The sequence below is a fragment of the Magallana gigas genome, chromosome 7 (genome assembly GCF_963853765.1).
Source record: "Magallana gigas chromosome 7, xbMagGiga1.1, whole genome shotgun sequence".
Classification (NCBI taxonomy): Eukaryota; Metazoa; Mollusca; class Bivalvia; order Ostreida; family Ostreidae; genus Magallana; species Magallana gigas.
The window spans coordinates 28,133,347-28,146,278 of record NC_088859.1 but is presented as its reverse complement, the minus strand read 5'-3'; the positions used below and the strand labels follow the sequence as shown (position 1 = coordinate 28,146,278).

At 31.5% G+C, this 12,932-nt stretch overlaps 1 protein-coding gene across 1 annotated transcript; it reads right to left on the bottom strand.

Moving 5' to 3' along the window:
• Window positions 1-4,391: 4,391 nt before the first annotated feature.
• Window positions 4,392-9,919, bottom strand: LOC105342754 (fibrinogen-like protein A). Its single transcript, XM_034458667.2, has 6 exons — window positions 9,592-9,919; window positions 9,232-9,313; window positions 9,030-9,148; window positions 6,849-6,945; window positions 4,889-5,053; window positions 4,392-4,642 (listed from the first exon to the last, which is right to left on the bottom strand). The coding sequence occupies exons 1-6, from the start codon at window positions 9,892-9,894 to the stop codon at window positions 4,392-4,394; spliced, it is 1,017 nt and encodes a 338-aa protein (XP_034314558.2). The 5' UTR covers window positions 9,895-9,919.
• Between the last annotated feature and the right edge of the window lie 3,013 nt (window positions 9,920-12,932).

The window sequence follows — 12,932 nt, the reverse complement described above, 5'->3', positions numbered from 1 at the left end:
CTTAAACATCGATCTCCATATACACCCCTCATTGTTTGAAAATATGTTATGACAATGAATAGTTTTTAATTTTTCAACTATGCTAAATTCTGGAACGGGGAATATGTATTACTTTCTTCTGGCTATCATTGGGGTTTTTTTTTTTGGTTCTTTTTATATGTTAGAAATATTACAATTTCATTCAATCTATCAGACAGGAATCCTTTTAAGGGATAATCAAAAATATTTAAAAAAAAAAGAACCTAGTAAAATGCAAGATACAGCTCTAGTTATCTACAATATTGCCACCTTGAGGCCGTGAGAAGGTGCGTCAGTGCATGGTTGATATTCGTGATATTTATCATTATACATGTATCTGCTATTTCATTGAATTATACTTATGCAATCATCACATGGTTATTTATTTGTCTGTACGTGCTCCTCTCATTAAATGTTTATACGCTTTTAAAGCAATTGGTTGACAAGAACAATCTCTGATGCACTTAAGCAAATTTCAAATTAATTAATAACTTAAAAGAGTGCATGTTTCCATTTAACACTATAAATAGATAGAAATGCAATCATTCACGCCATAATTTTTACGTTTTCTAAGCCGAGTCATTGTTTATATTTTTAGAGTGGAACACGTTGTCATTATTGATAATCAATAGTTAACGGACGTGTTCTTATCTTAAGTTAAGTGAGACACCGCCTTGAGATGCGAAGTCCTTGATCTTCAATAAACCACTACGTTTGATAATGATATATTTTGTTTCTAAGTAAGATTACTATATATTAAAAGTTTACGAATCCTTATAGAGAACTCCAAAACATTTTTAAAGCGATTGAAAAATTTCAATTTTTACTTTAAACTTTCCCCTTTTATTTTAAAATCGGGCACATGCATAAATGACAATGTATACCCATCCACATGATAAATTGTGTATTCATTTTACTGACAAGGTGATACTGAAAAGTGTTTAAACCTTTATGATTTACCGAATAGATAAACGAATAATGCGATTTTAATTCTTTAAAATCATTATTCGATAATAAGGCCTAGTATGTTTACTTGCATAAAGCAAGACACAATTAAGACAGCATTAGATTTGTTGTATGAATAGAGTTTTTTATGAAAACATCTAAAACAGTTATGTATTGTCTAAATATACTTAAGATTGTTTATTCATTATTGTAGAAAACGAAATATATTTTAGATATTTTGTTAAGAAGAAGTCTATTTGTACCTCCCCATAATGCTTTTAAATTCATAAATAAATATTTAAGTTGAATTGAATGTAGAGAATTGGAACAAAAAGTTGGATGGAGCGGCACCGTAGAATCTGCATGAAGGTTTTGTTTTCTTTCTCATTTTCATTTATTGAAACATTAACCCAACCCGATCATGAATAAGAGTCAGGTTTAAAAATTAGTGAAGTTAATAGTTAATGATTAAAAGTATAAATATTCATACTTGACCTGTAGTGCATCATATGAAAACTGCATTCTAGTTAGTTTGAAATCAATACGCCACATCGTGACGAAAAAAGTCTGGAAAACGATGAGGGAACAGAAGGAACGACAAACCGCGATAAAGAATATGCCTCCCATCACTGGTAGAGGGGACAAACAAGCTTCATGATGGGGAATGTTTATATCTTTTATCATTTGGAAGTCATTCGGAGCGCTTTGCACAATTTTTGGCATTATTATCCGGGTCTTTTCATGTCATTTGCAATAAGATATACCCGAAGTCTTATTTCACTTTTTGAATGGTAAATCCGGCGAGTCCGGTTAAATGGAAAGAAGCGTATGACGTTGGCAACTTTCTTTACACGATATAAAATTATAATTTTTAGCAAATCAGAAAGCGTTTTTAAAACTAGAATTAAATTATCAGTGATTGAACATCGTTCGAACTCTAAGGTATTTATATTTACATTCTACTGTGTTTTCCCACTAAATCCTGTGATCTTTAAATGTCTCTAAATGCAACAACTAATCACTGCGTATGAATTTAGATGTAATTTACAAAAGTAGTTCCCAAACAGTGATTTCTATGTTATCGGTTAAAATATATATTTCATACATGTTGTCAAAACACCATGTTTTACAATTATTCAACAAAAAAGTTTATTTTATTGTTAAAAGCAAAATTTCAAGAGTTATTTTTTATGGATTATATTTTCATGCTCATCGATCCCAACTCAACAGTCGATGTGATAACCAGTTTAAACCGCTTTTATAAACAGCTGTTCTTGCTGTTACTAATTTACTCCCTCCGTGATATGTAATTTGTATCGATTTATTTAAGAAATAGTTGATTTCATCAGTAAGGGAATGTAAATATAAGCATTAAGGTAACTCCATACTCGTAAAATTCTCTTATGAAAGTTGAAAAACCGAACTGATTTCAACTTAATAGACTTTAATTTCATCAACTGTTAGAAAAAATATACATGTCATCACACTTTTTGATATGCCAGATAAACATAAATTTAAGCATATTTTAGCATCAGAAAACTGTATTTTTTTGGTTAAAAGTAAAATTTTTGCATGCAGAAATTTGTTTATCTTGTTTAATTTTAATGTGAACTTTATCAGAAAACTAAAACTAGGAAAATATTTTAAAACTAATCGTTGGGATAAGAAAAACTATGGCATTTATACATACAACTGAAAGAAAAGTCAGAAAAAGAGTTATTTCCCCTTAGCATCTATAAAATGTATAAAAATTTGGAAATTTAGAATAAAATTAAGCTGCGAAGATATCTTGAACTTAACAGTATTTCTAATTACATCTATGTGATTACATTCACATAAAATAAATAAAACTGTCTTGCACAAATTTTAAAGAACTCAAAGTTTTACAAAAAAGTATGACATCACAGAACACTGGATCTACTTTAAATGATTTATTTTTGACGTCGTCGTGTCAATCACTGACGTCGATTGAGCAGACAATGCAAATGATCATAACGCGCTTACGCGCTTTATTTAATTTGTCTGCTTACCTGACGGCAGTTATTGAAACGACGACGTCAAAAATAAATCATTTAATGCTATAATACATATCAAATACTGGTAATTAAGCAAACTGTACTGAGAGGATAAATCTTCTCGCTGATTTTATATACTAAGTCATTTTACGCATACCAAAATCAAATGACAATAATTTACAACTGTCAAATGCTATTAGAATTTTAGCAATTTTAACCACTATTCAACGTTACTCAGAATGAATCCAAAGAGCAACTATCCTTCAATGGTGTTAAAAATTACAACCGTTCGTCATTCTACTTCCGCTTTATATCGCGCCGTTATTTGTTTCCAACAGTCAAATATTTTTGAAAGTCGATTAAATATCGTCGGGTGATTTCCTCCAAAATGACTAACATTATTTTAAAACTATTTTCAGTAACAACTACATTTTAACATCGTTTCTATGTTAAATCAACGTTTAATTTTGACGTTGAAACAACGTTACATTTTCAATTCGTTTCAACTCTCATATGCAACCATATTTCAACGTTGAATTAACGTTGTTGCTTGACATTGAAACAACGTATCGGCGAATTTTGCTGCTATGTTAAATTTAGGTGCAAAATCTTACTAATATCCTAAGAATGACGTCAAAATGTTCGAATGGAGGAATATTTCGTACTGATTGTTTATGGAATATCCATGTACATTGGTCTCCACCTGACTGTTATAAACCAATGATTTTCTTACAAATAAGCAGGAGGTAAGTATTTGTGAATTTATTTTTGAGTTAATTGCCTTAATTTAGAGATCATGAATCAGATTACTAAGCATCATTCCGAAGGCATTGGATTTTTGTAAGTATACTGATATTTTCCGTTCAGATAGGTTGTCAAAGTAAATACATATATTGAGCTTTTTTACACTACTATTAATATTGCTAGACTTGCAGGGGGCCTATAAAAGTAAATAACTAATTTGGCCTAGATAGCTTTTTTGAAAGAAAGTCCATCTATTTATGTGTGTAAAACGGGATCTTCCTTGAATATCATTCTCTTTCTGAATGAAATCAGAACTCCCGATTGTTGTTGGATAGTGTTTTCTTTTGAAACAGCGTTAAACACCAACTTCGACCAACTTTAATTTTTATATTTTTTTTATTTGATTCTGTAAAATGAATACTAGATATGAATCATACATAAATCATTGTAATTGCAAAAACAGCGTACAGTAATAGTAGTAAATATAAAGTCATTCACAAAACACAATTATAAGTTATCTATTTAAAGTGTACTTGATTTCTGTATTTCTTGTGAGCCAAAGATTAGACATAATTTTTCTAACATTTAAAAAAAAATAATAGTACATGAAATTTATTCTAGCCTATGCTACACTTGGGATCTTTTTAATAGAATGACGTTGCAGCTAAATTAGTACTGGTGATTTATTTTCCTCCTCACCATCATCTGAGCTCTAACTAATGAATGTTTATAGCCACGCCAGTGGTACCAAATGATGCCACTGGCAGTATCAATTCCATATTGACCATTGAGGTTGCTGTAGTGACAGCCTCTGTGCCACCAGGCGCCCTTGAAGGAAACGGCACAATTTGACCCAGATTCATCGTTATCTCTGTCATAAGTAGTGAACATCATTCCGTTTTGATGCTCAAGACTGTCGCCTGTTAAATAATAATAAAAAATAATACAAGCCATACATACATGCAATTTATGGCTAGCAAGAAGTATTTATCTGCTCACAAACACCGATTTGAATGGAAAACATTTTAAATTATCTAAAATGAACACTTAATAAATTCGCAGGTGCAGTAAAAGACATATTCAAATAATTGTGCAATCCCATTTGTGTCACATTAGTATCATTTGAGGAAAATCATTCTTTTTCATTTAACAAAACAAAAAAATACCTGCGTTTCCGTAAAATCCCGATACTTCTAATCTAAAAAATGTGGAGGGTCCTCCAATCATGAAGTTCGTGTAGCCGGCGTATGCCCATTCTCCAGCCTGATCCTCCAAGTCAACTCTAAGCTCATAATCTCCAGATTTTACCATTTCGTAAAGGTAGTAATTTCCTGGAAGATTGGTTAATGTCATTTGTCTGCAAGGCCTGGTGTGTTATACATGTAGTTCCGACGATATCCAAAGATAAGCATTCAACGCTTACATATATGTATATATTTATATTGAAGATTATTTGTATTAAATATTTATGTTTCGCATTTTAAGGCCATTATATACACTTTTTATCAGGGATGTGAATAATAAAGGAATCACACATAAAACGTGTAATTTAGTGGCTTCCGCAGCTAAAAATATAATGCAAGGAACTTTGTCAAGAAATCTCTTTTTTACATTCATTATCAAATATGTAATGTAAGGTTTAACATTTCATTTAATCTTACAATAATAAATCTATTAAAACGCGTAGAGACCTTTTCTTGTGCTCATACGCCCTGATCATGTTTGGCGTGTTATAAAAATATTGAAATATTGAACATCACAGATTTCTATTGAAAACATAAGAGGAAATATGCATTGAGTATGAATATTATTTATTGTTGACTAGCGATTTAGTCATACATGTACTTAGTCAACATTCTTAATTCTCAATTCCAACCTTGTGAACATTTTAAATTTTCACACTTGAATAATTATCTAAAATATGATAATTCAACAATTGGTCAGAGTAAGCACCAATGAAGATGAAAATCATAAAATGTATTTTATAAATATTCCATATGATATTTTTTTTAGTTAAACAAAAAGGTCTTTGAAATAAACAAATGCACCATGATTTATAAATTGACTTATTTTGCATAATAAACGTGTGAATGATAATTAAATAATTCTAATTTTTTATAGTTTCTCCAAAAATATTTTTTTCAAAATTCATATATATTCATATGTATGACTACTGATTGAAACTTTTATCAATTGAGTTTTGTATGTAAAAATACAATTATTTGTTTTACAGAGACGTCCTTGGCATTTAGCATCCCTACGTACTTCGCCAGCACATGTTTTCTTTACATTTTTCAAAATGTTGGCTTAGTGAGAAGACAAATCACCAGATTATTTATATTGGTATAACAACCAAAGGTACTGTGAGCTAGCTAAAAAATAATACCCTTGCTAAGAAAATATAATAACTCAACTATTTTTCTATTGAAAAATAAAACTTTTCCTTATAGTGACCTTGAACTTGCCCATATGACATTTGGCTGAAAGCATGACACACCCTTCGGCAATAAGCAACCTTGTGTGTATTGAGAACATCCAATGTCCAACATCCTAAAAAAAGATTTGGACCGGACTTGAGATGTGCACTTTTCCTTCCAGTGTCCTTAAATCTGCCTAAAAAACTGGGTCAAAATGACAACACACCCTCAGGTCATCAGCAATCTTTTAAGTGAAGAAAGAATTTCCAATATTTCACCATTAGAAAGATGTGGACCAGGCGAATATTTTGCACTTTTCTTTATAGTGACCTTGAACTTGCCCAAATCACCTTGGATTAAAATTATAACACACCTTCATGTAAGAAGCAATCTTTTAGTGAAGTTAGAACTTCCAATATTTCTCCAAAAGAAAGATGTTGACCGGACACGAATTTTTCACTTTTTTCCAGTGACATTGAACTTGCCCAAATGACGGGTCAAAATCACGACACTCTCTCAGGTCATAAGCAATCTTTTAATGAAGTAAGAACTTACATTATTTTAACATAAGAAAGATATGGACCGGATACGATTGCACAGACAGAGGACAGACAGACGGACAGACTGACAAGGTGATTCCTACATGCTCCCCCAAGCTTTGATTTTTTTTTTTTGGGGGGGGGGGGTATAAAATTATTTATATTGCTACCCATATAGAAATTGTTGGCCAGATCTCCAAACCCGTACTCGTATTCAGTCCAGCCTCTGTAAAAATTTGTAGTCCCATCTACTCGGCGCTGAAAGACCTGAAATTTAAAGATCAGAAAACTTAAAGGGATCTAGAATACAAAAATATTAGCGAGTTTTGCCCCCACAAAACAAATTTTATTTTTATAGGGAGATTTAATTCAGATTTAATTTGTTCACGCATAGGCTGATCGAGTAAGATGAACAACATTTGAAAAAAAACGAGTTAAATTATTATCGAAATAATGCCCTTTCCACCACTCTTTATCGCCAGAAGATTTTTTATTAGACCTTATAGGCAGGGACTATGAAAGAAAACGCCTCTCCCATTGATTTGACTGTCTTCATTCCCTCGACTATTTTTTTTTTCAAATGTTTTAAAATGGCAAGTTCTTTTGCGTTCGAGGGATATTTTCTACTTTTTGAACGCCATAAGTCAGAGTTTAAAAAACATTTCAAACTAAAATGTTATTTTCTTACTGCACAATTGTCAAGCGTCATCCAAATTCTTTTCACGTTTTTGAAAACGTATAGAGAAAGTATTTGCGGTGTGCCAAAATTGATTTTATGTTTAAAATGCATATTTCATTTTCTAAAAAAGAAACTCCGTTCCGTGGTAAAACATTCAAGGCACCTCATCCAACCCGCGAATCGAAAGCTTTAGCGCGCATTTGAAGACATCACTGGTGCGTTATGTCAGCTTTATTCCTAGTCTTCATATTTTTTATTCTTAATATATTGATAGACATCATAATCCTTTGTAAAACGTATACATGTATACTTCTTTAAAACCGCAAATACAAAGTTTAAAATTATTTCATTCAAATTCATAATTTTTTTTATAATATCAGCAAATGCAGTCAATGATTTTTCTATAGCAGTCTAGATGAGTTTTAATTTTTTTAAAGAAAAATTTGTACAAAATATAGTGTACATGTTTATGTTTTCTAACGATCGGAAAGAGCATGGTGATCAATTTATTTCATGAATGATTAAGATAAACTTAATGAAACTAATGGAGAAATAGAAAAAAAATATAGAATTTAAACTGTGTTTGAATCAAACTATAAACTCATTTTCACTATTTGTAATCATTTACCAATAAGATAAACTAGTTTTTTAATAGCAACTTATAAAATACTTCGGCATTTAAAAATACGTAGTTTTTAGGTTCTTAATTTTAAATCAAATTTAGGGGGAAATGCTTATATAGAGACTCTTTAACAGAATACTTTTATGACGATGTGAATTAGAATGCATAGACTAAGGAAAATCAAAGTGCTGGAGTACTGACGGGAGTTGATTTTATTGATTATTTTGTATTTTAAAATCGATGACATATCTGATTATTCTATGCTTATTGTATCAAAGCAATATTAAACTCATGCGTAGGAATATATACGAATACAAAAAATAAGTTCCTACCATTAAAAATCTGACTATTTTCAAGGTATTTATAAATAAGTGTCTTTAAAACAACGTTTCTGAATACATAACATCCAATTTATCAATAATTTTCAAGTACTAAGTTTTGTCAGCGGTGATGATTTGTCCTTAGGTCGAAACATCGTTAACTTCCGGTTTGCCAGAGTAACTGAATAGGAGAGTTGTTTAAAATCAACTCACAAAAATTCTAATTGGCAAATAATAATTATGTAAAACAGTCTGAAATCGTTATATTAAAACTGGCAAAAAAGGATAAAGAAAAGTAAAAAAAATTAGTTGTGCATACAGAAAATTGTCAGTCAGAGAGTGTTCCGGTGAGGACTGTTTTTGGACATAAACAAGTTATTTCCTGTTTGCATGTACTTCATTCTTTGTTGATATAATGTTACGTTCGATGGTATGAATAGTTCTTTCTTCTTTTAGCTATTTAGAAGTGAGAAATCGCGATTTGATTTTTTTACAGTGATAAGTAAAATATAATAGGACAACTAAGCAAGTCGATATGAAGCCAAAAATAAAATGTATCTTCCTTTTCTCTTATATATATTTTTTCTTTACGTAGTTTAAAATGTTACAATCAAACTTATTGAATTATTATGTCACATCATATAGGTTGGCGTACAAAAAGGGTTTTAGCTAGTATGCTAGGGACAGGAACAACTATTTCGATGTTCGTATGTTTAAACTTTGTACTTACTATCCAACCCCCGTTGTCTATTTCCATTTCGCACAACATCTCCTTTACCACGCTGTTTGGGAACGTTTTATAAAAACTATATGAAGGCGTATTTCTGTCAACTAAATGTCCGCTACAATCTAAAATAATAATAGTTAAATACTTTTTGAAACTTCAAATTGCTTGATAATATCGCACTATGCTTTAAATGTTATTTACATACCATATTTGTGGTTGCAGCGTTCATCTCCCATATTGGTTGGGCATCGGCAGGGAGATGTGAAGCCAACGTCGCACGTCTGTTTCTTCAGGAGATCGGATAAACATGAATATCGGTCAAAAAAAAAATGAAAAAAAATAAATGCATAGATTATTAATCAATAATATATAATTGATAAATTGTATGATACTTTTAAAGAGTGATGATTTTAAAAAGGCATTTTATAAAAGAAATTTTAAAAAAAATGTTCAATTTATACAACAATGCAACAATTTTATTGGTTAAAAGATTTTCAGACATAATTATCGTTTTTACCATTTTTCCGTTTTTAGATAAGAAAAAATTAAAAGATTTTTTTTTTACCAATTCATAACGTCTACAAGCACCACTATCAACACTGTCAGAGCTGGATACATTGTTGTCATAGAAGTAACATGATGTCAAGCTACCATTCTTACATATGTCGAAAAAATAGCAGTTGTCTTCTTTTAAACACATTGATGAACATTCCCTCATAGATTTATTGAAACTTTGATCGTTTACAAAGGATGTTTCTGGACTGTTTTGATAACCAATGAATTTAAAAAAGCCATGAAACTGTTCCTGTCCAAAGACTTTCGCAAGAAAGAAACAAAATAAAAAAGAGGTCCGAGATGCACTATTCATTGTGGAGAATTAAGAAACATGTATCATGTCATTGCACCAATCCTCAATGTTATTAGAAGTATTTTCGCTATATGTATCCATTTTGCTATAATCAATTTCTATACTAGGCAACCATTCGTATTATGACTCCTCCTCCAGGAATAAATAAAGAATCCATTTTAAAAAGTGTAGTAAAAGTAAGAACACAATATCGATAAATGTTCATTAACGGATCAGACCGAAACTATTGAGTATCGATCATCGTTGGTACTGAAAAAGAATGTAAAGTCAGCCATATTTATAAAACAACCCAGAGCAGTCCGAATCTAAAAGCTTTAACAACCTGACTGAATATATCTATTTACCTTTTTTGTAGCAAATGTCAATCAATTTGAAATTTTAAAAGTTATTAAATAATTTTGTACATTATGGGTTAGCCCCTGTATAAAACTTGTGATGAAGTTTACAATATTTTAACCAGTCTTCTTAAGATTTCAGTCTACTTTTAAACAAATATATTTATCTTACACGATATTTTCAAGCGAGAAACAAATATAAGATGTTTTTGACAACATTTCATAATTAATCAAAGACTCGGGAAACAATTTAAAAAAAAATGCAAGATAGAGATATGATGGTCCAAATTTATTAAAGTGTTTTAAAGAGGATTTCATTATACAGAAATCAATTGGATTGGCGTAATATCCAAAGGGATTCAAGTGCTTTTTTTATTAGCTCACCTGAACCGAAGGTTCAAGTGAGCTTTTCTGATCACCCGTTGTCCGTCGTCCGTCCGTCCGTCCGTCCGTCTGTCTGTCTGTCTGTCTGTCCGTCCGTCCGTCTGTAAACTTTTCACATTTTCAACTTCTTCTCAAAAACCACTGGGCCAAATTTAACCAAATTTGGTACAAAGCATCCTTATGGAAAGGGGATTATAAATTGTTAAAATAAAGGGCACAGCCCTTTTCAAAAGGGAGATAATTGCGAAACAGTAAGTATAGGGTGCATGTCTTTAAAAATCTTCTTCTCAAGAACCACTGCACCAGAAATGCCAATATTTACACAAAAGCTTGTATATATAGTGAAGATTCTAAATTGTAAAAATTGTGACCCTCAGACCAAAACTGGGGCCCCAGGCGGGGTTCAAAGTTTAACATAGAAATACATAGGAAAATGTTTTAAAAATCTTCTTCTCAAGAACCACTGCACCAGAAATGCCAATATTTACACAAAAGCTTGTATATATAGTGAAGATTCTAAATTGTTAAAATCGTGACCCTCGGACCAAAACTGGGGCCCCAGGCGGGGTTCAAAGTTTAACATAGAACTACATATGGAAAATGTTTAAAAAATCTTTTTCTCAAGAACCACTGCACCAGAAATGCCAATATTTACACAAAAACTTGTATATATAGTGAAGATTCAAAATTGTAAAAATTGTGACCCTCAGACCAAAACTGGGGCCCCAGGCGGGGTTCAAAGTTTAACATAGAAATACATAGGAAAATGTTTAAAAAATCTTCTTCTCAAGAACCACTGCACCAGAAATGCCAATATTTACACAAAAAACTTGTATATATAGTGAAGATTCTAAATTGTAAAAATCGTGACCCTCGGACCAAAACTGGGGCCCCAGGCGGGGTTCAAAGTTTAACATAGAAATACATAGGAAAATGTTTAAAAAATCTTCTTCTCAAGAACCACTGCACCAGAAATGCCAATATTTACACAAAAGCTTGTATATATTGTGAAGATTCTAAATTGTAAAAATCGTGACCCTTGGACCAAAACTGGGGCCCCAGGCGGGGTTCAAAGTTTAACATAGAAATACATAGGAAAATGTTTAAAAAATCTTTTTCTCAAGAACCACTGCTCCAGAAATGCCAATATTTACACAAAAGCTTGAATGTATAATGAAGATTCTAAATTGTAAAAATCGTGACCCTCAGACCAAAACTGGGGCCCCATGCGGGGTTCAAAGTTTAACATAGAACTACATATGAAAAATGTTTAAAAATTTTCTTCTCAAGAAACACTTCACCAAAAATGCCAATACATACACAAAAGGTTGTATATATAGTGAAGATTGTAAAAATCGTGACCCCCGAACAAAAATTGGGGCCCAAGTAGGGGTTTAGATTTTAACATATATAGGAAAATGTTTTAAAATCTTCTTCTCAAGAACTATAGTGCAACTGTTTTGGATATTACTATGCATACATGTACATCCTTAAATAATGTAGATTCAAAAAATTGTAACTCCCGGACAATTGATGGGCACCAAGAGGGGTTCAAAATTTAAACATTTTAAAAAACATAAAGGAAAAGTTTCAAAATTTTCTTCTCAAGAACTACAATGTTTTAGTTTGTGGAATTTCTATGCATGCATCCTTCGCTTATGTAGATTCCTAATTGGTAAAATCGTGACCCCAGACCAATACTGGGGCCCCAAGATGGGGTCAAAGTTTATTATAGAAATATAAAGGTAACATGTTAAAAAATCTTCTTCTCGAGAACTACAATGCTTCAATTTGTGAGATTACTATCATGCATACAACCTTGGATAATGAAGGTTCGACAGTTTTAAAATAGTGACCCTTGGACTAATACTAGGGACCCAAGATGGGTTTAAAGTTAAATGTAGAAGTACCGGTATATATGGAAAATGTTTAAAAATCTTCTTTTCGAGAACTACAATGCATCAATTTGTCAGATAACTACGTAAGCACCCTCAAATAGTGTAGATTCGAAATTAAAAAAGCCGTGACCTCAATCTAATACTGGGGCCCCAAGAGGTGTTCAAAGTTTAAATTAGCATAGAAATATAGAGGGAAAATGTTGAAAAATCTTTTTCTAGGGAACTATAATGCTTCAGCTTGTGAGATAACTATGCAAGCATCCTTAAATAATGTAGATTCCAAATAATTAAAACTTTAGCACTGGACTAATACTGTGGCCCCAAGAGGGGTTCAAAGTTTAACATAGAAAAATATATTGAAAATGTTTTTAAAAAGTTTTTCTCGAGAACTATAATGCTACAGTTTGTGAGATTACTTTGC